At 40.2% G+C, this 27,299-nt stretch overlaps 1 protein-coding gene across 2 annotated transcripts in view; it reads left to right on the plus strand.

The window, feature by feature from the left end:
* Window positions 1-27,299, plus strand: part of MACF1 (microtubule-actin crosslinking factor 1) — a 352,523-nt gene that overhangs the window by 305,440 nt on the left and 19,784 nt on the right. The window contains exons 61-87 of one of the 2 annotated variants that reach the window (XM_008565851.1): window positions 939-1,058; window positions 1,444-1,551; window positions 2,864-3,082; window positions 4,231-4,434; window positions 5,171-5,179; window positions 6,134-6,365; window positions 6,986-7,212; window positions 8,057-8,179; window positions 8,278-8,379; window positions 9,212-9,313; window positions 9,407-9,580; window positions 9,673-9,828; window positions 9,973-10,170; window positions 10,756-10,884; window positions 11,571-11,744; window positions 14,165-14,320; window positions 14,425-14,631; window positions 14,769-14,888; window positions 15,327-15,496; window positions 16,515-16,674; window positions 17,438-17,632; window positions 17,980-18,108; window positions 19,414-19,557; window positions 20,047-20,235; window positions 23,243-23,363; window positions 24,103-24,266; window positions 25,728-25,890. In XM_008565851.1, the coding sequence (XP_008564073.1) occupies window positions 939-1,058; window positions 1,444-1,551; window positions 2,864-3,082; window positions 4,231-4,434; window positions 5,171-5,179; window positions 6,134-6,365; window positions 6,986-7,212; window positions 8,057-8,179; window positions 8,278-8,379; window positions 9,212-9,313; window positions 9,407-9,580; window positions 9,673-9,828; window positions 9,973-10,170; window positions 10,756-10,884; window positions 11,571-11,744; window positions 14,165-14,320; window positions 14,425-14,631; window positions 14,769-14,888; window positions 15,327-15,496; window positions 16,515-16,674; window positions 17,438-17,632; window positions 17,980-18,108; window positions 19,414-19,557; window positions 20,047-20,235; window positions 23,243-23,363; window positions 24,103-24,266; window positions 25,728-25,890 (4,195 nt within the window). Of the gene's footprint in view, window positions 1-938; window positions 1,059-1,443; window positions 1,552-2,863; window positions 3,083-4,230; window positions 4,435-5,170; window positions 5,180-6,133; window positions 6,366-6,985; window positions 7,213-8,056; window positions 8,180-8,277; window positions 8,380-9,211; window positions 9,314-9,406; window positions 9,581-9,672; window positions 9,829-9,972; window positions 10,171-10,755; window positions 10,885-11,570; window positions 11,745-14,164; window positions 14,321-14,424; window positions 14,632-14,768; window positions 14,889-15,326; window positions 15,497-16,514; window positions 16,675-17,437; window positions 17,633-17,979; window positions 18,109-19,413; window positions 19,558-20,046; window positions 20,236-23,242; window positions 23,364-24,102; window positions 24,267-24,832; window positions 24,845-25,727; window positions 25,891-27,299 lie in introns of both variants that reach the window. The other variant, XM_008565852.1, reaches the window with a different exon arrangement.

Consider the following 27,299-nt stretch of genomic DNA (forward strand, 5'->3'; position numbering starts at 1 on the left):
ACACAGAAGTTTGCTGTGACTCCAGGTACATCCCAGTGTGTCTTTTTGTCATCTCTAAACTTGGCTAGATATTTCAGCACCACGCTCAGCCAGTGAGCCAACCGGCCATCCCCATATAGGATCCGAACCCGTGGCCTTGGTGTTATCAGCACCACACTCTACCGAGTGAGCCACGGGCTGGCCCCTTGGCCAGATATTTCAATATGAAACTTACTGAGCTGGGAGAAGCTTACTTTTCTCTTTAAATATTAGTATAGGTTGGCATAGTTGAAGAGGAAGAGATAAAAGATTGGGGGACACTTATGAAACAGTCATGTAGAGCCTGTTACTGGTTTTTGTTATTGCATAACCATTTAAAGGTTTGGTGTTCTTCTGGAGTCTGATGCTTCTTCAGCTGAGCAAATACTTCCAGGTAACTTGACTCAGCTGTCTACTGCCATATTACATTTATATTTAAACATCTGACTAAAACTACTACTGTTCGATGTCTGGGTATGAAAGAGGCTTGGTGGAAAGAGAGTACATCCCCATAAAAGCACTGATTAGAAGTGTATTTCTTTTGAAAGGTGTCAACTTCTGTTGTTGTTTCTAGCTGTAGGACCAATAACTGGGTTCTGTAATTTCTTTTAAAGAAGTTGATATATGATCGATTCTAATTTGTTTGTATCTTGGGCTAGCTGGTTAGCTCCGTTGGTTAGAGTGTGGTAGTGATAACACCAAAGTGAAAGGTTTGGATCCCCATACCAGCCAGCCAGGAAAAAAAAAAAAGATGTATCTTGATTTGTGATTGTATGAAATTTTTCCCAGTTTTGGCTTTATTTTGTGAGATAAAAACTATATTACTGAAAATCCAGGCCTTTCTGTGTTGAATAAATTACAGTTCTGAGGAGACCCTGGCTGTATATAATTTGTTCATTTTTCTTCAATACATCTACTAGTATGAGCAAGCTGCTGATGCAGAACTAGCTTGGGTTGCTGAAACAAAGCGGAAACTGATGGCCTTGGGTTCAATTCGCCTGGAGCAGGACCAGACCACAGCTCAACTGCAGGTGCAGAAGGTAAGCATAACACCAGTGTGCTCACTATGTCTTGAGTAGAATGATCAGGAGCTTAGGACTAGAAAAGAGTTTCTCACTTTTATGTATGCTTGGTTGGGATGAGGAAGAGATTTCTTGCTTTGTGAAAAGGAGAAATAGGCCTATTAATCCAAGAAAAAAATTGTTAGCAATTTCCTGGATGATTTTTGGGAGGGAAGATATTTTTGTAAGCTACTAAAACGATAAACATTGAAGATGTTGGACAGGCAAATTGTTACACTTTATAAGAACAACTTTTGATGTGACTTTTAAGCAAGGAATTTTTCATATGTTGTGTCTTACCTTTCACTAACACAAGCTCAGGGTCCTTTTACTTCTTGATTTAACTACGGTTTACTTTTCAAAGGCTTTCTCCATTGACATCATTCGACACAAAGATTCTATGGATGAGCTCTTTAGTCATTGCGGTGAAATCTTTGGCACGTGTGGGGAGGAGCAGAAAGCTGTATTACAGGTGAACTACATTTATTTATTCACCATATTGTTCTTGTCTTTATCGTGGTGAATTAGAAGTACAATTGTGAAATGATGGTTTAAGGTTTTTTTCCTATTGTACTTTCTTATTAGTGATTGTTGTTAAATTCCAACTTGATGCCTGGGGAATTCAGACTTCTTTTTTTTTTTAAAGATGACGGGTAAGGGGATCTTAACCCTTGGCTTGCTGTTGTCAGCACCGTGCTCAGCCAGTGAGCGAACCGGCCATCCCTATATAGGATCCGAACCCATGGCCTTGTTGTTATCAGCACTGCACTCTCCTGAGTGAGCCATGGGCCGGCCCTGGGAATTCGGACTTCTAACCTTGTGTTCACAAACAGCCATACTGTATAATGTAAAATAACTTACAAATTCATGAGTGAGCCATGGGCCGGCCCTGGGAATTCAGACTTCTAACCTTGTGTTCACAAACAGCCATACTGTATAATGTAAAATAACTTACAAATTCATCTTTATAACAGAGGAATTGCCACTTATCCTCAGTCCATCGGTAGTGAGCTCTGAGTTACTTGTCAAGGTATTTATGTTAGGTTTTACAGAATATATGCAGATATTAATTCCTTCTTTGGGTACTTCTAAAAGGTCATACCCTTTTTAAAAGGATTGTCAAAAGTTTGTTTGTAGACCTGTCTATTTGTTTTTTATAAAGGGCATGTTAACCACCATTTCCTCAGAAATTTTCATAAATGATTGAGCTACTCATCCTAAACATTTGAAGCATAAATGCTAGATTCTGGAGACTTTTCTTTATCAGAAGAAAAAAGACAAGCAAAGCTTGATGGGCAGAGGCTCCACCATAGACCCTGAGATGTTTAATTTTAAATTGATTATTATTATTATTATAGTTCTGTATCTAAGGTTGTGAGTCATTAGTAAAAGGTTAATTTTGCTGTGGGTTTTTTTTGTGTGTGTGTGTGTGTGTGCTATGTGCTTTTTTACTATCTTTTAAGCTAGTGTCATGTTTTAAAAATTATAGAAATAATATATGTGAGGGTGCTTCAAAAACGTTATGGAAAAACAGAATTAAAAGATAATACAAATCTTTCCACAAACTTTTTTAAGTACCCTCATGTGTATAATAGGAAAATTAGAAAGTTCAGATAAATATAAAGAAGAAAATAGAAATCACTTGTAATCTTGGTAGATTAGTCCATATTTTTAATAATTTAGTGTGTATTCCTTTAGACTTTTTAATATATATATACCGACTTTTTTTCTTAAAGAAGTGTTCATAATAGTAATACTTACATTTTTTCCTTTTTGGTTAATAGGAAAAGACAGAGTCTCTAATACAGCAATATGAAGCCATTAGCCTACTCAATTCAGAGCGTTATGCCCGCCTAGAGCGGGCACAGGTCTTGGTGAACCAGTTTTGGGAAACTTACGAAGAGCTCAGCCCCTGGATTGAGGAAACTCGGACACTAATAGTACAGTTACCTCCTCCAGCTATTGATCATGAGCAGCTCAGGCAGCAGCAAGAGGAAATGAGGGTAAGGAGCATGCCAACTGTTATTTTATTGCAGAACTGAAAATGGGCTTTGTAATTTATTCAAAACCACCTTATTTATATTAGTGCCTACTAGGTACAAGTTCTGTTATGAAGTTCATTCTTAATCAGTTAGATTTTTTTTTTAAAGATGACCGGTAAGGGGATCTTAATCCTTGACTTGGTGTTGTCAGCACCACGCTCAGCCAGTGAGCTAACCGGCCATCCCTATGTGGGATCCGAACCCAGGGCCTTGGTGTTATTAGCACCGCACTCTCCCGAGTGAGCCACGGGCCGGCCCAGTTAGAATTTTTTTACCTAATAAAAATACATATCTGAATTATTTCCTTCATTGTTTAATATGAATTGATTAAAGAATAAGATTATAGAGATGATGAGAACCTGATATTACAGATAAAGAACTAAATATCAAGGGAATTTAAAATATTTCCAGGGACGATGGGGTATTGTTAGACTCGTGTGGTTGGATGGCTTTTTCCCTTTGGTTAGGCACCAACTGAAGTGTGAGTCAGAAAGCATTTGCTGCATATAGTTAAGACAAAAGGGAAGTTAATAGACATTTCAACTACTGCTGTTACCATTAAGGACACTTTTTGAATGTTTATTTCTGATTTATGGCTTGTGCTTATTGCTATTCCCATATTTCTGTAAGTGGAAGGATGTAACCTGAAAGTAGCCAGCAATAAAGTGAAGGAATGGTTGGGTTATCAGAAGTGTTGCTATTTGTAGCTTATCCTGCTTGGTGTCTCTCAGTCTGGGGAGGTAGACAGGTATTAAACCATGTAAATTACAATATACTACGTAGAAGTATTTATGAGTGCAGAAGACTGTGGGAGAGACTTGTGTGGCATAAGTGGCTGGGGAGAGTTAGAAAGGATGTGTCCATGTAACTTCCAGGGTAATGGGATATCTGAGTTGGCTTTTGAATATTAATAGAATTAGATAGTGTTAGAGCCCAAGACTTAGGTGTTTTTCTATTCCCCCATGAGTGTTTAGATGATGGAACTGGCTGGGTTTTTTAACAGTTCGTTTATTCCTGTCAAAGTTGGTATTAGCACTGACCAAAGTATCTAAACGAATAGACTGGTATAAAAATGCTCATTATGTTTTAATTTGTATTTCTTTGCATAGCAACTAAGGGAATCTATTGCTGAACACAAACCTCATATTGATAAGCTACTAAAGATAGGCCCACAACTAAAGGAGTTAAACCCTGATGAAGGGGAAATGGTGGAAGAAAAATACCAGAAAGCAGAAAACATGTATGCCCAAATAAAAGAGGAGGTGCGCCAGCGGGCCCTGGCTCTGGATGAGGCTGTTTCCCAGTCTGCTCAGGTATGTGTGTCTTACACCCATAAACCTTCAATTGTCTGTTAGTTTAAGCAGGAGGTCTCTGCATCAGGTGTCTCTACGCTCAGGAATGTCCAGACCAGCATGTTAGAAATACATTATCAATAGAGTAGGAAGCTTTATCCATCTACATTTTTATCCCAAGGATTATTGTATACTGCACTGGAAGGAGGGTAAAATGCATCTTGGCTGGTATATATCATCTGTTGATAGTTTTCCTGAAAACTTTGTTGTGATGATCCTTTAGCAGGGATGATTTTGGATATATTTATCTTATTGACTCAAAAGCAAAGACTTCCTCAACAAAAGCCAGGTTCCTATTGAGCCTTTTACTTCTGAGATTTAGAACAACAGTACATTAGTTTTCATAGTCAAGAAGCTACCAGCTAGTTCCTAGTTCTGAGAAAGGTACTTTAATAGGGAGAAGTAAGAGCCAAAGAGAAGCATAAACCACCAACAGTGGAGTTTAAAGCATGTAACTACATACTTTTCAACTAATATATTACTGTTAGTGGTACTTTTGTCATGTCTGGGTATTAGATTCCTATGTTTAGTCAATATTCTTGGTTAATATTTGTACTTACTTAAGTTTTTCCCTCCACCTTCCGTCCCATCTCTCACTCACATTGTGGAATGTGTTACTTTGTGTTGTTGCTGCCTGCTCCTGTCTTCCCCACATCGTCACATTTCATTGTTGTGTTGACCGCGCCCACCATTACAGATTACAGAGGTAAGGTACCCACCCCATTGGGATTAGGGTGTTCTTAGCTGAAAATTGAGGGCAGTACCTATAAGGAATCTTCCCTTAGCTTTAGTGGGGTAAATTCGATTATTGCAGTATATTAAACCAGTTTCATTTGGGTTGGAATCTAGAAGTGAGTGGTGATGGGAAGTGATTTTGTTAAAGAACTCCCATCATGTTTTTCCTTTAGAACACTTAATATTGATAAGCCTTGCTCTAATCAATGAATCCAGAGTTGGTTTTGGATAGCTTTTTTAGGAAGCAAGCTTATCTGTTTTGCTCCCTTTTCTCTTCTCTCTGCGTCAGATTAGAAAGGAGAATTTTACAGTTATATTCATGTTATTCAAAGTGCCAGAAAAGTGAGAAGGTAATTGTTCTTTTAGAGTAAGATTAGATTTGGCCTTCCTTTATTGCCTTTCATCATGCCAACATTTTCCTCTCTCACTGTTCCATACAGTGGTTTGTTAGATTGCATGCCATAATTTTAAACTTCAAGTCTTGTAGCATATTAAGTTCCCTGTTCATTTACATAACTGGTGGAGGGCATCTAACTTGTTGGTCTAGTCTTGTTGCATGCAGTTGTCATTGGAGATGTTGACACACTGACTCAATTGTTTCATAGTCTTGTCCTTTTCTCGTCACATTAATTGGAATAGGAGAAATATTGTGACAACACTAAAGAGTTGATTTCTGGTATACTACTTAATATCTTTTGATTCTTAAAATAAATATTGGCAGTTTTTCCCTGATGGGACCAGCTCTGGTGTACTCTGCCCAAAATAATTTCTTAGCCAAACCCAACACTTAACAATCATTGGGCTAGGCTGAGCACAGGTTATCCTAAACAGTAGTAGATTTATATTTTGCCCTTATTCCCTAAAATTTTCCCAAGAAGTTTGGTGAAATGTTACTGCAATCGCTAATGTTCCAATGTTTGTTTAGTTCCATGATAAAATTGAGCCTATGTTGGAGACTCTGGAGAACCTCTCCTCTCGCCTGCATATGCCACCACTGATCCCTGCTGAAGTAGACAAGATCAGAGAATGCATCAGTGATAATAAGAGTGCCACTATGGAGCTAGAAAAACTTCAGCCGTCCTTTGAGGCCCTGAAGCGCCGTGGAGAAGAGCTCATTGGGCGATCTCAGGGAGCGGACAAGGATCTGGCTGCAAAAGGTGCTTGATGCGTCTAATATTGAAAGAAAATCAATAGGATAAATTCCAGGCTGTGGTCTTCTTCAGCATCCCACCAGACGCATTTTATTGAATGTAAATGTAGTCCCCAAGTAATGAGTATTCCAGAAAGTCATTTAGAATTCACAACACATTACTACATTGAAACGAGGTTACAATTGGTAGTTAGATTCCCAGGGCAGCAAACAAATGCTCTTTTAACCCCTAATGTGAGTATACTACAGTGTCAATAGTGGGTAGAACATAACTGTCTTTTATAACACTCTCCATGGGAAACATACAAGTTCAACTCAGAACACTGGAAATAGAGTTCCCATATCATCTACTTTGTAAGTTAGGGGTTTTATATTTTAGTAGTACCTTTATTAGCACTTCCAAATTACCTCTGTGACTCCTTTATGTAGGAGACCAACATAAGCAGAAAATGCAAATGTAGAAATAATAATATAGCTAAGGTAGAAAACCATCCTTCGGCTATAAATTTTTTGAGCTTTCTTAAAAGATAGTTTCATTGAAAATGTCAGAATTAGATGGAATTTCTGATGAGACTGATTTTAAGTATCTAGAGAAGTCCTATTCACATCTCTTCTTTACCCCCTCAGAAATCCAGGATAAATTGGATCAAATGGTATTCTTCTGGGAGGACATCAAAGCTCGGGCTGAAGAGCGAGAAATTAAATTCCTTGATGTCCTTGAATTAGCAGAGAAGTTCTGGTATGACATGGCAGCTCTACTGACCACCATCAAAGATACCCAGGATATTGTGCATGACTTGGAAAGCCCAGGCATTGACCCATCCATCATCAAACAACAGGTTGAAGCTGCTGAGGTAGGAAAGAAACAAAACCCCTTCTCTTTTTTATTTGTCTTCTAGAACAGCACTTTGTCTAAGTATGCTGGGTTAGCCACTTAGCCAGGCTGAGTACCTTCAAACTTTTTCCACTTGAAAAAAAATCTGCTCATTATAGTAAATTTCTTTAAGGTAGAAAAATAAATGATAGAAAAGAAAAATCAATTTTGGACTCATCATCCAGAGATAACAGTCATCACATACCTTTTAATAGTATTTTTGGGAGTCTAGTTTTTACTAAATCAATTTCTCACCTCATCTTGCCCATTTAGTACAAGCCAAGCCTATCTTGATATTATCTCTTTTATTTTATTCTTTTATTTCAGCTGTTTTTCCATATAGGAATTCTTTAATCCACACCCATCTATGCCAGTCCGTGAACCACTTTTTAGCATCTGGCACAGAACTGATTTCCTTCAAGATTATATAGCCTAGCATTCCTATTATGCTTGTCTGTCAGCACTTAAGTTTGTGATTTGTACTATATTATTTTACCGTTGTTGATATACTTCTCTGTAGTAGACTTCTGGCTGTAAATTATAATCTCCTTGAAGGTAAGGGATGAGCTGTTAGTAAATTACTGAAGCTTATTATACCTTTCCCTTACTGTTTTATGTATATTTAATATATGAAAAATAACCACTTAGAGTCAGAAGCTTTACTATTTAGATAAGCGAAATATTAGGAACATTGAACAGCTTTTGTGAAATTGACAGTTCTGTTGAACATCTGCTATTGATGGGGGTATAAATTGCATTTGCAAAGTTTGGGAAGTTCTGTTCTGCTTTCTGTTTTGGCTTATGTTCTCTTCATTTACATGTAGACTATTAAGGAAGAGACAGATGGTCTGCATGAGGAGTTAGAGTTTATTCGAATCCTTGGAGCAGATTTGATTTTTGCCTGTGGAGAAACTGAGAAGCCTGAAGTGAAGAAGAGTATTGATGAGGTATGGAGACGTGGATAAGGAATTCAGATGAAATAATAGTGGGTTCAGACCGCAGAGTGGTATTAATTGAAGAATGTGATTGAATGTTTTCCCCCTAGATGAATAATGCTTGGGAGAACTTAAACAAAACATGGAAAGAGAGGCTAGAAAAACTTGAGGATGCCATGCAAGCTGCTGTGCAGTATCAGGACACTCTTCAGGTGAGAGGCCAGAGAGCGACCACCAAGAAAACACAGTTTCCATTTTCTCTTGTCATTTTCTGAATTCACAAGAGTGGATCACCTGCATGGGACTACAACATTCTCAAGCCTAAGACAGGGATATTACCACATTTTTAACCAAAGCTTCCCACTTCTAGTGAGAAAAGTGCTGACATGTCCGAATTTCTACTCTTCCTGCTGTGTTTTTATCCTGATTGCATGCTCATCATATTTACACGCATTCAGCCATGCAAAGAAGCTGGCCTTACTGTGAAACTCATTACTTACTAGAAGTTTCAAACCTAGATTATCTTGAAGCACAACATGGCACAGTAGCTTCAGGACATTATGTGCTTGCTAGCTGGTGATGAGAAATATTAACTTTTATTTAAATTTAGTATTCCTAGGGTCGGCCTGTGGCTCACTCGGGAGAGTGTGGTGCTGATAACACCAAGGCCCCCCCAGGTTCAGATCCCATATAGGGATGGCCAGTTAACTCACTGGCTGAGCGTGGTGCTGACAACACCAAGTCAAGGGTTAAGATCCCCTTACCGGTCATCTTTTAAAAAAATTAAAAAATAAAATTAAATAAATAAATAAATTTAGTATCTCTAGACTGTAGCTTACTTTGGGCTTCATCACAATAATGTTAGCTCCGTTCTTAAATCCCCGTATTATTAGAGTGAAGATCATTCTCCCTTACCTCTGCCCCCTACCTAAAAGCACAAACAGCTTTGGTTTATCTCTTCTTATATTATCAGGAATAATGCTAATTCTCTCCCAACTCCTTATGTTTTTATTTCTGACTGTTTTGTTTGTATTTTTATTTTAGGCTATGTTTGACTGGCTAGATAACACTGTGATTAAACTCTGCACCATGCCGCCTGTTGGCACTGACCTCAATACTGTTAAAGACCAGTTAAATGAAATGAAGGTTTGTATCTGGGAATGGCTTTTAAATATGAGGTGCTTCTTTTTAGTTTCTAAAGTCTTGGTTTGATGTTAACATAAAGTATGTTTTTGATAGGAGTTCAAAATAGAAGTTTACCAACAGCAAATTGAGATGGAGAAGCTCAATCACCAAGGGGAACTGATGTTAAAAAAAGCTACTGATGAAACAGACAGAGACATTATACGAGAACCATTGACAGAACTCAAACATCTCTGGGAGAACCTGGGTGAGAAAATCGCCCACAGACAGGTAAGGCAAGTGGTAAAGTAGACAAATGAACTACCACGTACTCTTTTCTAATTTCCTAACAAATGTTCCCTTTCAATTTTGCTTTTGAGTAGCATAAGCTAGAAGGTGCTCTCTTGGCCCTTGGCCAGTTCCAACATGCCTTAGAGGAACTAATGAGTTGGCTAACTCACACTGAAGAGTTATTAGATGCTCAGAGACCAATAAGTGGAGACCCAAAAGTCATTGAAGTTGAGCTCGCAAAGCACCATGTAAGTATTTTCATTTTTATTCTCTAAGCCTGTTGGTTTGAGACCTGACATTGCTACCAGAAGCCTTTTGATGTTGTGTGTTTCTTAGAGAACCAGGCTTGTTGGCATCTGTAGATATAAATTATGTTGTTCAACATTTTTTAGGTTCTAAAAAATGATGTTTTGGCTCATCAAGCCACAGTAGAAACAGTCAACAAAGCTGGCAATGAGCTTCTTGAATCGAGTGCTGGAGATGATGCCAGCAGCTTAAGGAGCCGTTTGGAAACTATGAACCAATGCTGGGAGTCAGTGTTACAAAAAACAGAGGAGAGGGAGCAGCAGCTTCAGTCAACACTGCAGCAGGTATGTGCATCATCCAGTTAGGTAGGAAGAGCTATGCAGATAATATTCGGAAGAAAGCCTAAGTCAGAGGAAAGCAATTTGGGGTAGGGTAATTCCTATATCCTGAGAGGAATGTCTGTTCTGTGCTGAAACTTGTCTGGAAAGAACAGCTTTTGATTAGGTGGTTCTAATTTTTGGATTAGTTTGTAGCTCAGTCTGTTTATTTACTATCCAAAGTTAGTAGATCTTCACTGCAACAAATCTTGTTCACAGATTGTTTTTTCTTGGATCAAGTCAGGTCCCTCCCTCTTCAATGGTACCTTAGTCAATTAGTGAATTCATCAGATTATATCAGATATCTATAATATGTAATAGTGAGGTCTGAAAGATTCTACTAGATTCTAACAATAAATAGATAGTCCCCGTGCTAATCCAGCAACAGAACAACTCTGCCTGACAGCAGCCCAAAATTCCTTCCTCAAGATAAATTCCTCATGATTATTTAGAAAGTTTCCTCTTTTTTTTTTTTTGACCAGTACATAGAAAGTTTACTTTTGAAGCTGAGAATTGACTACTGACATTGCTGATATGTCTTTTTCTCAAAAGGCCCAGGGTTTCCACAGTGAAATCGAAGATTTCCTCTTGGAACTGACTAGAATGGAGAGCCAACTTTCTGCATCTAAGCCCACAGGAGGACTTCCTGAAACTGCTAGGGAGCAACTTGATACACATATGGTAATAGTGATTTCTTGAAATTGAGCATAAGCATATCCAATAGCTCCTTTCTGTGTTCACAGAGACATATATCTGGGAGCCTACAAAGTAGTGCATTTTTACCAACAATATAGTACAGCCTTTGGGATTGTGCTTATCTATAGGTTTTTTAATACCTTACCATAGGTGGCAGTAGTGACAGGGAAGAGTCAATTGGAAATACATTGGTGGGCTGGTAAATCTTCAGTTGCTCAGTTTGGTTGGCACAAGAATATTGACTTGAAGGAGAGAGTGTTAAGAACACAAATATATAAACACAAAATATGTTTATATTTAAGAAGATGACTACTTAGTGGAGAGTTAGGGAAATTAAACAGATACTGACAATATTTCAAGAAAACATGCTGGCACTGAAAGGCAACATAATTTCTAGACAAATCCTTCATGAAAAAGTAAAATAAATTATGGGGGTCTATTTTTGTGATCTGTGTTTCTAAAAAAATTTTTCCCTCTATGGTGCAAACATTAATATTAGGAAGAATATTGGATTTCATTTTCTAGTAGCTTAGCAGTTGAACTGAATCCAAAAGAAAGGCTTATAGTCAAGATGAGGTCTTTCTGGACTTTTCCAGACTGTGCTAGTGAACCTGTGTGGTTGTCTTCCAAGGAATTGGTATTATTGATATCTTTCCTGCCTTTTCTTGTAGGAACTGTATTCCCAGCTGAAAGCCAAGGAAGAGACTTATAATCAACTGCTTGACAAGGGCCGGCTCATGCTTCTAAGCCGTGGGGATTCTGGGTCTGGCTCAAAGACAGAGCAGAGTGTAGCACTCTTGGAACAGAAGTGGCATGTGGTCAGCAGTAAGATGGAAGAAAGAAAGGTATCACCATAAAATACAGTGTGTGATTACTGTGTTTGAGTAGTTTTCTTGGTGATTGCACATAATTACCATCTTGTTTCTATGAAAAATTTTCAAAGAACGGTATATTGTAACAGAAGTTACAGAACAAATACTCTCAGAATTGGCTTCATAATAGTCATGCTGTCTTTTCTATGTTAAATTTTTATTTTCCGTCCATGTCAAATTGCGTTGATAGTATTAGTTTTGCAGATATTTGCTTTTATAATTATTTATTCCTTTTCTGCGTCTACCAGTTAAGACATTACTGCCCATTACTACTCAGCATTGGACTTTATATCGCATGTTGATCACCAATTTGTGTTCCTATTTAAATACAAGGTTTTGCTGAAGTTAGTGACTTGGGATTGGGAGGGTAGGGACAAGTCAAGTAGGAAGTATGATTAATAATTCTCCGCAACTAACTGGGTTTCTAGTGTAAGTGCAGTATGCAAGGAAATTTAATAAAAATTAGGAGAAAACTAAATTATATGACCTCTTCCCACTCTTCCTCAAAAACCAGGTTCTCTTCTTTACAAAAGCATAGAAAGGTGATGAGGGATCAGGCATTTGTCCAAAAAGATTGTTTTGTTCTATGAGCATGGAATTTCATTCTATTCTTCGCTGGTCAGGTCAGGGATAAATGTGTGTACAAATCTGTTGGCCACATCCATTCAATAAATAGTTATTGAGCAAGTGTGTATCAGGCACTGTGCTAGGTTTACACTGGAAACAATAAAGGCATGGACCCAATCATTGTGAAATTAATGGGCAGAAGGACATAAATATTCACACATATAAATGAACATTTTGAGAGAAACATTAATCTCCTAGAATCCTTCTAGTTTGGGGTTGGGTGATTTTGTTATATGCAGAATGGCCAAAGGACCTGGGTGTTTGGTTATACTCTAACCCCTGGACAGGCTGTCATCTGTAGTTCCTGCCGAAAGCAGAAGTAAGACTAATTAATGAAATTGACGCAGGTTCTGGCTCATAATCAAAAAGTTTCTAGCAGGTTTTCCTAATAGTGGAGCAGAATGCCTCAAAACATAGTTGCCCGTCATCAGAACTGCTCAAGCAAAAGCTGGGTGTCAAAAATAATTATTTTTTATTTTGCAGGAATATTATATTTCAGTATCAGTCAAATCATTTATTAAATGCATGTGGTGCTATAATGAAGTATACATAGATACAACGATGTGAGGCTGGCCAGTCAGCTCAGTTGGTTAGAGCATGGTGTTGTAACACCAAGGTCCAGGACTCAGATCCCCATACTGGCCAGCTGCCAAAATAAATAAAGAGGGAAAGTAAAAAAAAAAATGATGTGGAAGGAATTCCTGCTTTCCTGCAGTCTAGGAACTTGCAATATATTAATTTCTAAACATTTCTATGGTAGGTTTGAGGTAGATTTCATATCTCTAATTTGTTTAGATTGGATTTATATATTTTAGTAACATTCATTATGTTTTTGGGGGGGTACAAAAATAACCTGAAAGCACAAAGAGAAGAATAAAAATCATATGCTCGTGTAACCCAATCATCTAGAATTAATAGCTGTTAACATTTTTAGTGTACATCTTGAGGTTTTTTTCTGTGAGTATTTTGGATTTATTCATTTTTAACAGCCTGTTATTATTTTACTGTGCTTGTCTGGTAGATGGGCCAGAGGCAGAAGTCACCACCAAGATGTTGGGAGTGAGGTCTCTGAGGATGGTAGCTTATGGACTCTGTGGAATTGGGGTATATTCGTGAAGAGTAGCACTTGCCCTGAATGGGCCATCGTTTTTGCCATTCTGATTTAGATCACAATGTCTGAGAATTTACATCTCTTGTCAGATTTTTGCCAAGAATGTCATGGCTTCTTTGCTTACCTTTTCTACTCATAGCATAAGCATAAGCTTCATACTCAGATGTTTTTATGTGCCATATTTTCTGAAAACATATATTTAAGCAATGCAGCAGTGAATGTCATCTCTACAGTAAAGTGCTTTTCATTTAGCTGTTTTTACACCACAAAAAGTACATGAAAAGAAACTGAGACTTTGCCCAAAGCAAGAGTACAGATCCTGCAGCTGTCACCACTAAAGAACTATTCATTTACCCTTTTTGAATAGTTTTATTCCTGCTCTTTAGTGTCCCAGGAAGTGGTGAGTGGCAGAGAAAGGAACTTAGCTGCTAGTTGTGCTCTCTGTCCTTGTCCTTATACATAGTTCTTGTCCAGTTGTTTCAATTTCAGACACTAGCATTAAAATGTCCCCTTCTTTACAAACAAGGCGTGTTTGGAGGTTGATTTAATAAGACTTCCTTTCATGCATTTGGTGCACAATTCATGCCTTTGTCATTGAAGCTATAATTCCTGAATCTGGCACTTTTTCTTTTTGTGTGTGTGTCTTAAAATTCAGTCAAAGCTGGAAGAGGCCCTCAACCTGGCAACAGAATTCCAGAATTCCCTACAAGAATTTATCAACTGGCTTACTCTAGCAGAGCAGAGTTTAAACATTGCTTCTCCTCCCAGCCTGATTCTAAACACCGTCCTTGCCCAGATAGAGGAGCACAAGGTAACTATTACATTGTGATATTGCCTTCCTTTTGAGTGGACTAGTTGAAAGAAATGCTCTTTTATCTAATCTTAAGATTAAAAAGAGCAATATTGTTCCCTCAGGTTTTTGCTAATGAAGTAAATGCTCATCGAGACCAGATCATCGAGCTGGATCAAACTGGGAATCAGCTAAAGTTCCTTAGCCAAAAACAGGACGTGGTTTTGATCAAGAATTTGTTGGTTAGCGTCCAGTCTCGGTGGGAGAAAGTTGTCCAGCGATCTATAGAAAGGGGGCGATCACTAGATGATGCCAGGAAGCGGGCAAAACAAGTAAGTTATAAAAGAAAGATATTAATATACCAAACAACCTTGGGCTCCATGTATTGAGTCTCTGGGATGGTTCTCATAAACATCTTGTACATTTGCCTGTTCATTCCTGGTATAAGTTATTTCTCATATGATTTTAGTTCCATGAAGCTTGGAAAAAACTGATTGACTGGTTAGAAGATGCAGAAAGCCACCTGGATTCAGAACTAGAGATATCCAATGACCCAGACAAAATTAAACTTCAGCTTTCTAAACATAAGGTAAAAAAGCAGTTTGTTGCTTTTAGGTGCTTGATATTCACCAAAGCATGTAGCTTGCTAAAAGTAAAAATCAGAGTTAGTCAAAAGAAAACCGTTGGTTAATGTTAAAAAGTCCAGATGATGAAGCCAAGGTTCCATTTGATATCCAGACACTGTCTAACCATGATATTTGTTCTTTTAAATAACGGTCGAAGCAGAGTGGTTTGGGGAGTAACCAGTTAAACTGTAGGCTTTTAGAAATTGTCAAGCACTGCTGTATATGGCATAAACAAAAAGTTATAAATTTCTTAAAGGTAAGCTGTTGTTAATTTTAGTTCAAGAAGTATTGATATTCTTATATTTGGTTTCTACCTGGAAACTCAAAACAAATTTTTTTGTTCCAAATCAATACATCCTCTGACTTTTAACATGTTTTCTTCTTTTTTTCCAAAAACATAGGAGTTTCAGAAAACCCTTGGTGGCAAACAGCCTGTGTATGATACCACAATTAGAACTGGTAGAGCACTGAAAGAAAAGACTTTGCTTCCTGATGATACTCAGACACTTGACAACTTACTGGGAGAAGTCAGAGACAAATGGGATACTGTTTGTGGCAAGTCTGTGGAGCGGTGAGCATTAATGTCCCCTTCAAGGGTCTGTATGGTATCCCTAAAAATAACAAAGAGACTGTTATTAGATTCCATAAAATAGTGATAAAGCTAATGCATCAGCACGAGGTTTTGTACCACCTTAATATTTCCGGTTAACTCAGAGTCATGAAGTAATTTGAATAAAATGCATTAAAATTTTCACTTTAAACTTGAACCTTACTGTATTAGGAAGGGAGAGGCTCATAAAATCAAGCCAACAGTAATAAGAGATCAGTTACTCTAAAATACTCATAAATCACCAGTTTTCAGTACCAATAGCTATCTTACCGAGCACTCTCACTGGATGCTGGACACTGTGCAAAGCTTCTATGTGTATTACCTCATTTAACTATAAAATTGCCTGACCTTTACTGAGCAATTACTACTGAATATGTGCCAAATAGTGCTTACCAATAATCATTTAATCCCCACCAAACACTGAGGTGGGTACTCTTATTATTCCCATTTTACAGATGAGGAAACAATCACAGAGAGTGACTCCCCTAAGGTCACTCAGCTACTAAGTGGCAGAGCTGGGGTTTGAACCTAGACAGTTTGGTTCTAACAATCGTACTTTTATCGACTGTGCTTTGCTAAAATTACAATGTCTCTGTACTATTTATACTCCAATTTTTTTGACGAGGCGACTAAGGTTCAAAGAGGAGAAGAGACAGCCCGGGGTCACACCACTGGTATAGAGCTAGGAGTTGAACTTCTCACCCTGACCATCACCAAAACCATTATCCTCTACTTAGAGTGGTATAAAGTAATTAACACAGCCCTTGGGGTTGTTAGGGTGTGACCATGAGTCATTGGATCAAAAGATGCCCAAAGGGCATCTCTCTCAGTCACTTTTTACTCTATATCTAACTGTTCTAACATGGAAATCAGTCTCTATATAATAGAGTTCAAACAATTTTCCCTTTCGGCAGTCAGAATTGTCGACCATTTATAAAAAGAATCCCTAAAAATGGTGGGCTTTGTATGCATTTCTTAGGCAACACAAGTTGGAGGAAGCCTTGCTGTTTTCGGGCCAGTTCATGGATGCTTTGCAGGCCTTGGTCGACTGGTTATACAAGGTGGAGCCACAGTTGGCTGAGGACCAGCCTGTGCACGGGGACCTGGACCTCGTCATGAACCTCATGGATGCCCATAAGGTGAGGGAGAAGCTCTGGGCTGCATGGAGGGCAAAGCCATAGGGTCTTCCACCTCTGTATGCCTTCTGCTTGTGTTGACCATCTAGGGAAAAGGAAAGCCTGACATCTGTATCTGCTTGTCAGCAAGACGGCTTCTTGTTCTGTGTTTAAACAAACTGTTGCTGGAATTCTGCAACAGTCACAAAGAATTTACCGAAATTAGTTTGATTCAGATTTGGCAATGTGTAAACTTCACTTTGAAGTTCCTCTTTTCCTATTTGTCTCTCTCAGTTGAGTCACAAAATGAATTTAAATTTGGAAGGAGACCGTGAAGATACCCATTTCCACTGACTCCTAAAATGGAAATGAGTAATTTTTTTAACCACTTCTGAACCCGTCGAGCCTAATGCCATACATGCCAATACCTGTCGTGTTCAGCTGCATAATATCCTCCTGTTTCAGCACAAAGCATTCAACTTTACCTTCAATGTGTTCCTGCTTATCTCCCATAATTCTGGAATTGTTAGTATAATTATTCCCATTTTACAAATGAGGAAACAGGGACTTAAGCAGTTTATCCAAAGTCACGCAGCTCATAAATGCATGAGCTGACATTTATTTAGAGCCATGTGTTCTTTCTTATTTGTTGTTTTTGCCTCTCTCAGTGTGTGAGAGACACACAGTTAGAACCTTAGAACCTACCAAAGGGAAAAGATTACTTTCTTCTTGGTTGCTTCCTGGACTCAAAACATTCTTCAGACAAACTATTTCTCCTGTTTTCTAGGTTTTCCAGAAGGAACTGGGAAAGCGAACAGGAACTGTTCAGGTCCTGAAGCGGTCAGGCCGAGAGCTAATTGAGAATAGTCGCGATGACACCACGTGGGTAAAAGGACAGCTCCAGGAACTGAGCACTCGCTGGGACACTGTGTGTAAACTCTCCGTTTCCAAACAAAGCCGACTTGAGCAGGCCTTAAAACAGGTAAGAGATAAGTGCTGGGCCAACCCAAGTGGGTGGAGCAGATTCATTTCAGTTTCTTTATTAGGACCCGTTCCTGCCAATCTTGAAATGAACATAATAAAGTCAAAATTGGTATTCTGAATGTTCTACAAGACTATATAACATTCATTTGTACTGAAGAAATAACTAATTCCTGTTGATTTTCAAAGATCTTCAAACGATAGATGATCTTTTTGGAGCTTTGAAAACAATGTCAGATGCCTGCGATACGATAAAGAGTTCAGTCCTAGACCTTTTCCTTGATAACCCCAGTGCCTAGGATCTCAGCTACAGAGAGAGTTACGGTCTTTTGTGCTTGGTTCCTTCAGGCAGAAGAGTTTCGGGACACAGTCCACATGCTGCTGGAGTGGCTTTCTGAAGCAGAGCAAACACTTCGCTTTCGGGGAGCACTTCCTGATGACACAGAGGCCCTGCAGTCTCTCATTGACACCCATAAGGTAATCCAGCCCCAGGGTTTGGTGACCCATGCCACCCACCACTAAAGGAAAGTAGCTTTTGCTTGGAAATATCAGACCTCATGTGAAAAGGAACAAAACCAGAATGGGCCCAGCTCATTGGTTTAGTCAAAATGAAGGGAAAGTGACTGGTGATTTTTGTAAGACCTTAAACATCAACATTCATTCATTTTTTACAAAAGCAATACATGTCAGTTGTAAACAAGTTAAACAACATGGTATTATATAAAGAAAAATGTGGACTGTTTCACCTTCTTTTACTCCTCACCTGTGCATACCTTTGTTTGACTTTCCTTGTTACCACCAGCTTTGGATCATGGTCTGACCCCAGAACCTCTTTATCAAGCTATAGAATATAATGTAGTATCTGGGGCCACAGTTTGTCCTAATCAGGTGGGAAATGTTTCTTTTTTTAATTTTCATGTTACCCAGAGATTTTTTTTTTTTTTTTTTTTTAAAGATGACCGGTAAGGGAATCTTAACCCTTGACTTGGTGTTGTCAGCACTATGCTCTCCCAAGTGAGCTAACCGACCATCCCTATATGGGATCCGAACCCATGGCCTTGGTGTTGTCAGCATCACACTCTCCCAAGTGAGCCACAGGCCGGCCCTTACCCAGAGATTTTAATCTTGGTTTTTGTCATTGTATTCTGTTGTGGGTATTTTTTTTTTTCCTTTTTGTCTTTTTTTTCGTGACCGGTAATGGGATCGCAACCCTCTGTGTCATGCCCGTACCATGACTGGCAACGGGATCACAACCCTCGGTGTCGCGCCCACACTGCGCTCAACTAGTGAGCGGACCGGTCTCTATATGGGATCCGAACCCTCGGTGGGAGCGCCACCGCGTTCCCAAGCGCTGCACTCTACCGAGTGCGCCACTGGGCCGGCCCTGTTGTGGGTATTTTTAAAAACTTATAGTGTTTCATAGCTGTCACTATATTTTCCCAGGACAAATATGTTTATATATGTTTATAAATGAATAAAAATGAGATTAAAAAGAGAGAGCAACAAACTCAGAATGGGAAAAGGGGCTTACATCTTTATGTCCCAAATCTTTGTTGTCATCTCTAGCAGAGAAAGTCATTCTCATGTAAACCCTTCACCTTCCCATGTCTTTTAAAACTGGGAAGAAAATGCCAGAGACACCTAAATATGGGCTTTTAGAGGTCTGTGTTAACACATGAAGGAAAAAAATACACTGAAAATTTTTTTCCTCTCTCAGTGTAGATTAACAGTGCTGCCAGAGTAGATTTCTTAAGTTTTTGTTTTCAAATCTTTCTTGTTTAGGAATTCATGAAGAAAGTGGAAGAAAAGAAAGTGGATGTGAACTCAGCAGTAGCCATGGGAGAAGTCATCTTGGCTGTCTGCCACCCTGATTGCATCACAACCATCAAACACTGGATCACTATCATCCGTGCTCGCTTCGAGGAGGTGAGCCAGCTGTCAGTGGAAGACTACACACACCCAGTCACATGGGATTATAGTGATAAAATACTACAGAGCTTTCTTTTTTTTTTTTCTGCCAGATAAGGAATCTTTTACTCATTGTGAATATCTCAACAAAACTTAAGTTAGAATTTCAGTAAAGACTGTTTTCTTGGTAAGATACAGCAATCTGGAAGAACAGTGCTGGTATAGTGACATGTTAATTAGTGACTTCCAAAGGACCCATTGTGTGTATTGTTTCCCTCCTTCCTGAGAAGTCCCATGTTTAATAGGACATACTAGATTTGCTTAGCTTTCAGGAGAGTTAATTTCTCATCCAAGCTCTGTCACTGGGGTAAGAGTGAAGCCTCTTGGCTGCTTGGGTGGTCCCTCCCCTGAAAAGTCATTGTGAGAGTTAGATTTTTTTAAAAAGGGCTTTGGAAACAAGGGACATACCTGACTGAAAGAGGCCACGGCTTCCTTCTGTCTCCACAGGTCCTGACATGGGCTAAGCAGCACCAGCAGCGTCTCGAAACGGCCCTGTCAGAACTGGTGGCCAACGCCGAGCTCCTGGAAGAACTTCTGGCGTGGATCCAGTGGGCTGAGACCACCCTTATTCAGCGAGATCAAGAGCCAATCCCTCAGAACATTGATCGAGTTAAAGCCCTTATCACTGAGCATCAGGTATATTAGCCTCATTATGTGGTCACTGGTGTTTTCCACATTAATCACGGAGCTCATTACTTGTGCCCTGTGCTTTAGTTTTTAATTGCTACTTAACACATTTACTACAGACTTAGCAGCTTAAAAGAGCACACTCTTATCTCACAATTTCTGTGGGTCAGGAGTCTGGACATAAGTTAGCTGGGTCCTCTTCTTAGGGTCTCACCAGGCTGAAACCAAGGTGCCAGCCAGCACCAAGTTGTCATCTAGGGTTCAGGGTCCTCTTCCAGGCTCATTCAGGTTGTTGGCAGAATTCAGTTCCTTCCAGTTGCAGGACTGGGGTCTCTATTTTCTTGCTGGCACTCTGCTAGGGAGTTGTTCTCAGTTCCCAGAGGCTACCCTCAGGTCTTTACCATACAGCCCTCTCACTATGTCTTCATAGCCAGTAGGAGAAACTGTCCAGTGTGCTATGATGGAGACTTATAAAATGAAATGTAATCAAGGGAGTGACTATCCCATCATTTTCACAAGTGTTGCCCACACTCAAGGGGAGGTGATTACATGGGGCATGTATACCAGAAGTGGGAACCTTGGGAGCCATCTTAGAAGTCTGCCTACCACATTCCTGTTTTCACTGACCTTTGTCTGAGCCAGTGCCCACTGGCCTATCCTCATCACTCCTGCGGTCAGAACTATCTCTTGCATGAACCCAGAGATGGGCTAAGATAACACATCAGACCAAACTGAACGAAGGAAAGCTCAGTTGAGCTATCTTCACAAAACATCCTTAGGAGGCAGATAGAGTTTTTAACCATGACAATTTGTACTCAGTGTAACCATGGATCTTGTTTAGTTATACTGTGGACAATAAGGTCATTTTGGTTTATGTAAATAACTACCCTAGCAAGTTAGAACTCCCTAGTCTTCCTGTGAGATTTACCTACATTGACATCTTTCCTCCTGACTGAGAGATTATCTTCTCCCTCTCCAAGGCCAATCCCTCTCCTTTCTGTTATCCCTTCTCTCTTCTGTGTCTTCAAGCCCTACCTTTCTATTTACTTTGTCCTCCAAAGTTTCCAGATGTCCTTTCAACCCAGTGTCCCCCTGAAGTTACCATCATTGTTGCCTCCTTCCTTCAGCTAAGCTTCTTGCTACCTGTCTTCTCTCCTTGTTTCCCATTCACTCCCCAGGTCCTGTGGTCTAGCTCCCATCCCCATATGACCACTGACCTGTTCCAGTCACTTCTACCTGGCTAAATCTAACATGTTTTTCAGTCTTTGTCTTATATGACATGTGACATAGTTGGCTCTTCATTCCTTCTCCGAACTCTCCTTTTGACTTATGTGTCCTTCCCTCTTTTTGTTTTCCTCCCATCTCTCTGACCATTCCTTCTCAGTCTTAGCTGGTTCCTCTTCCTGTGTCGACTTGTTAATGTTCCCTGAAGTTGCATTCTTTTTTTCTTTCTTTCTTTTTAAAGATGACCAGTAAGGGGCTCTTAACCCTTGACTTGGTGTTATCAGCACCACACTCCTCCAAGTGAGCTAACCAGCTGTCCTTATATAGGGATCTGAACCCATGGCCTTGGTGTGTTATCAGCACCACACTCTCCCAAGTGAGCCACAGGCCGGCCCTGAAGTTGCATTCTTTTTTTTTTTTTGTCTTTTGTCTTTTTCCGTGTCCGGCAATGGATCGCAACCCTCAGTGTTGCCCCCGCACCGGACCGGGGACCGGCAACGGGACTGCAACCCTCGGCGTTGCTCCCGCGCCTCGCTCAGCCAGTGAGCGGGAACCGGTCTGTATGTGGGATCCGAACCCTCGGGCGGGAGCGCCGCCACGCTTCCCAAGCGGCGCACTATCCAGTGCGCCACCGGGCCGGCCCCTGAAGTTGCATTCTTAATGTTTCTTCTCACATTGCTGATATTTATCTAATCCAACAGCTTCAGGCATCACCTATAAACCACAGACTTCCGCATCATTTTCTTCATCTCCAGTACCACTGTCTCCTGAAGTCCAGACGTGCAGTAAACTAAAGGCAGCTCTAAAACTCCATTTTATTTTTGTCTCCTTGCCTGATCTACCCCTCCCTTCCACACCTGCCTTCTCTTTCCTCACCCACCCAGTCATCCAACACAGAAGCCTGCGATGTGTCTGGAACTGCTGTGTTTCCTCTGCCCCCTACATCCAGTTAGTTACCAGGTCTTTTCTGCACTACTTTCAAAATACCTCTTGGCTCCATCTTTCCTGCTCTGGCTCAGGCCCTTACCATGCTTTGCCTCAATTACTACCATAGTTTCTTAACCTGTCTCCCCACTGGTAGTCACTGCACCCTTCCTGTCACTCCATCTTCTGCACTGAAGCCAGAACGATAGCTCTAAAGCATAGAACTCATCGTGTCTCTTGCCTGAATCCAAATCCTTTGTTGTCCCCCCAGCCCCCTCATTGCTTTCAGAATAAAGTCTTAATCCCATGGCCTGACACAAGGCTTTTCGCGATCTTTCTCCTGCCTACCTCTCCATCCCTGCCTCTTGCCACTCTCTGATTACATTGTCTGCTCAGCCAGTGAGTGGAAGGGCCCTTTTCCACAACACTGCTGGGCTTCCCTGGCTCTGCCCAGGCTTTGCCCTCTTCTGGGCGTACCCTCCCCTCGTTCTTTGACTTATTCTTCATGCCTCAGTAACTCAGCTCAGGCACCAGCCTCCAGGCAGCTTCCCGTGCTACCTCAGGCTGTGAGGTACCCATCTAGTCTTCCTTTGGCAGCCTGTGTGGCGCTTGGTGCTCTGAATCCTTGGTTTTTATCACTCAGCTACTAGCTTAAAGTCAGAGGCCATGTGTTACTCTTTCAGCTGTTTTGTACCTGATAAAGTACCTTGCTCAATCAAGTTTCTTAAAAGGAGCGAGAGCATATGCAAGGGCATTTGTCACTTGGTCAGTCTGTCTTAGGCTTGACTTTTCTTAGTAACAAGTTGCCTGATTCCATTTAAATCCAAGAAAACTGTCAATTCTTTTTCCTATTTTTTGTGTTTAACAGACATTTATGGAGGAGATGACTCGCAAACAGCCTGATGTGGACCAGGTCACCAAGACATACAAAAGGAAAAATATAGAGCCTAGCCATGCACCTTTCATCGAGAAATCCCGTGGTGGTAGCAGTATGTTTCTAGCCCGTTATGTTAGGATACTTCATTCCTGCTAATTGAAGATACATACACACTTTCCAAGTGCCTATCAAAAAACATTTTTTTTTGAAATTCACTTTTCTTATACTGAGAGACGGTAGCTATATTCCATTTTCTTGGATTGGTATGAAATTATGAGGTGTTTAACCATGTTCTTCAGCAGTGACCTTTCCATTGTTTTTGTCATCAGCACTAGCTATTTACATTAGGTTTGCACTACTTTTTTTTTTTTTTTTAAAGATGACCGGTAAGGGGATCTCAACCCTTGGCCTGGTGTTGTCAGTACCACGCTCAGCCAGTGAGCAAACCGGCCATCCCTATATAGGATCCGAACCCGCGGCCTTGGTGTTATCAGCACCGCACTCTACCGAGTGAGCCACGGGCCGGCCCTAGGTTTGCACTACTTTAATCACAAAATAAATCAGCTCCTATAGAATCCACTCCTTTCTTAGTTAAGTTGACATGTCCCCAGTTCACAAAGGTAGGACACTGTTTGTTGGAGATATGTAGGAGACAGGTGCTTATCAGTTGGCTGGGGGAGAGGATCAAGAGTTTTGGAATTAGTACACCTCCATATTTAAATATTGCCAGTGCCTTATTTCTTTTCTCAGTTAGTGACTGTATAGCATTATAAAGACCTATGTTCCTACACGTGGCTATTTCTCCGTGGACTGACAAAACAAGTTTTCTGATCTCGTTTTTTTCCTTTTAGGGAAGTCTTTGAGTCAACCCACACCTCCTCCTATGCCAATCCTTTCACAGTCTGAAGCAAAAAACCCACGGATCAACCAGCTTTCTGCCCGCTGGCAGCAGGTGTGGCTGTTAGCACTGGAGCGGCAGCGGAGGCTGAATGATGCTTTGGATAGACTGGAGGAGGTAATGCCCCTCTGAGTGGCTTTCCCTGGGGGATGTGACTTTTTATCAAAAGACAGCCCTTTTGAGGCATTCTTAATATGACCTGTGTACCTTCACCTACTTCTTCAGAAGTAGAAATAGACCTGTGCTGAGCCAGTACTCTTTCCTTTAGGCTTCCAAATGAGAAAAAACATACTTGTGAGAAAACTGCTCAACAGAGTAGGCTGCAGTATCTGGTTGTGGAAAGCAAGAAATCAGCCATTCATACAAGGGTCAGGCATGTGACCTGATCCTCCTCAGCATCTTGCTGTGAGAGTCAGAAACATAACTGAAAAATTTATCTCCAGATATGTAGCATATCACAGAAATTACCATTATTGAGCCTTTCATGTAAAGATATATATGCTACACAATTATGAAATGAGTGATTTTTTATGATCTTGTTATTTTTCTTAGTCTTCATTAGATCATGAAAAGCAAATCTATTTTGAAGTATCATTACCCAGTATAAAAAATATAATACTATACTTATTAGTTTCTAAAACCTAATATCTTTTATGTTTTTTTATTTGTGCATATCAAAGCAGCTATGTCCAGAAGTGAGTGTTCTGTGTTTTTTGTTGTTGTTTCTATAGGTCAGTTGAATTTTAAACATATTTCGTTCTCGGTGCTTTTTTCCCCCATTCCTTCCAACTTTGGAGTTTGAAAGAGCAGGGGGAAAACTTCTGCATTGTTTAAGTCATTCCAAATATGTATCACTAATATAGTCCAAGTAGCTAAAAATCGCCTCACCCAATGCACAGGCCTGCTGTTTTCTATCAAGGCCAGATATTTAACAGGAAATCAGATGGGCAGTTTGCTCCCTCTGGTGCCATTCCAAAGAAACATGCTTGGGTGCAGTGTTGGATTCCAAATGCTTCTATCCCGAATTCAAATTTTCTCAGAAGTCTGAGAAAATGGGGGGGAATGTGAGCCTCATGATATGGGCCCTGTGTGTGACTATAGTGTCTTTCAAAATAACATAGGGCTGGCCGGTCAGCTCAGTTGGTTAAATTGTGGTGCTGATAACACCAAGGTCCAGGGTTCAATCCCTGTACCAGCCAGCCACTCAAAAATAATAAATAAAAAGAAAAAAATATTAAAATAATGTCAGTGGGGAGTGCCAAGGACCCTTACACCTAAGAGGGTGACCCTCTGGCTATACCCATTCCTGTTCTGTGTGCTCCGTATTCTCCATGGTGGTTGTTCAGTTACTGTTTCTCCCTCTATTCCATTATACCACAGCTCATGTAAATAATCATGGCTTTAAGTGAAGGAGCCACATTGTGCCTTCACAAAAGAGGCAACACATAGATATCATTGTTGGAGCCCCTGGAAGGCCTGCATGGCTTTACTGAATGTCTGAAAGTTTTGGTATGCTCTTCTGGGAAGTTTTCAGGGCCCAAATAATAGGTCTTATTGATACCTCTGATTTCCGTCTAGTTGAAGGAATTTGCCAACTTTGACTTTGATGTCTGGAGAAAAAAGTATATGCGTTGGATGAATCACAAAAAGTCTCGGGTGATGGATTTCTTCCGGCGCATTGACAAGGACCAGGATGGGAAGATAACACGTCAGGAGTTTATTGATGGCATTTTAGCATCCAGTGAGTCCAGTCATAATTCCATCCACAGGTCACCCGTGGATTCTTTGCTGCACTTGCTTTGTAGAAGATGTGGTATTCTGTCTAATCAGTCTTTCTGAGGTTAAAGCTATAGTCTTGGGGAAGAAGTAATGTATTCTATCATTTGACGGAGAGAAGAATCTAATTTCACTAGGGATTAAAAAAGCAGGTCTTATTTGATACATTGGGGCAAGCAAAACATGTTTGAGGTGTAAATAAGGAGCTAACTTTAGTGAATGACGAGCTTCTAAGCAACATGTTTAAAAATACATTTTTCATAAAAGTAGTTTGTGACATCTGTATAACAGTTTACAAAGTATATGATCTCTTTTACTTTTAGCAGAGGAAATAATTAAGGCATAAAGTAGTTAAGTGACTTGCCAAGATCACAAAGTACTTCTCACAACTGTGCAACTTAACATGGGGTGGTCGGGGAAGGCCTGTCTGTGGAGGTAGTATTTGAGCTGAGAGCTAGATGGTGAGAAGGATCCACCCACTTGACATTTGTGGGAAGAGGCAGAGGCAAGGGGAACAGAAGGTACAAAGCACTGAGATGAAAATGAGCTTATGTTCTAGGAGTGGAAATGTTAATGTGGCTCTAGTGTCATGACCTAGCAGGAGAGTGGAAAGAGAGAAAGTTGGAAGGGTAGGCAGTAGTCAGGTAATGCCGGGCCTTGTAGGCCATAGTGAAGAGTTCAAATATTATTCTAAAGACAGTGGGATAGTGGGTAGCCACCAGAGGTTTTCAGCTAAGAAACAATAAGATCTGTTTAACATTTTAATAAATCACTCTGACTACTGTAAATATTCACACTTCCCTTTGGAAAGCAATTTGTCAAGAATCTAAGGTAGTAATCTAAACATACAAGGAACTTCATGCTGTTAATTCCAAAGTGTCACTATTCTGAAATAAAATAATAGTGGAGTGAATAAGTAAATTCTTAAATTGAGTGGTAAGGTCTGTGGATGTTTGTAATATTATGTTTATGCCTTTTGGTATATCTGAAATCTGAAAAAAAAATTTTTTTTAATTGTGTGAATACAACTGTTAAAACTTAACAATGTTGGGCTGGCCCGTGGCTCACTTGGGAGAGTGTGGTGCTGATAACACCAAGGCCACGGGTTCGGATCCCATATAGGGATGGCCGGTGCGCTCACTGGCTGAGCGTGGTGCTGACCACCAAGCCAAGGGTTGAGATCCCCTTACCAGTCATCTTTTTAAAAAAAGCTGTAAACACCTTGGCTTGGTGTTGTCAGCATCATGCTCTCCCAAGTGAGCCAACCGGCCATCCCTATATAGAGATCCGAACCCGTGGCCTTGGTGTTATCAACACCACACTCTCCCAAGTGAGCCAACCGGCCATCCCTATATAGAGATCCGAACCCGTGGC

The sequence above is a fragment of the Galeopterus variegatus genome, unplaced genomic scaffold, assembly GCF_000696425.1.
Source record: "Galeopterus variegatus unplaced genomic scaffold, G_variegatus-3.0.2 Scaffold209, whole genome shotgun sequence".
NCBI classification, from domain to species: Eukaryota; Metazoa; Chordata; class Mammalia; order Dermoptera; family Cynocephalidae; genus Galeopterus; species Galeopterus variegatus.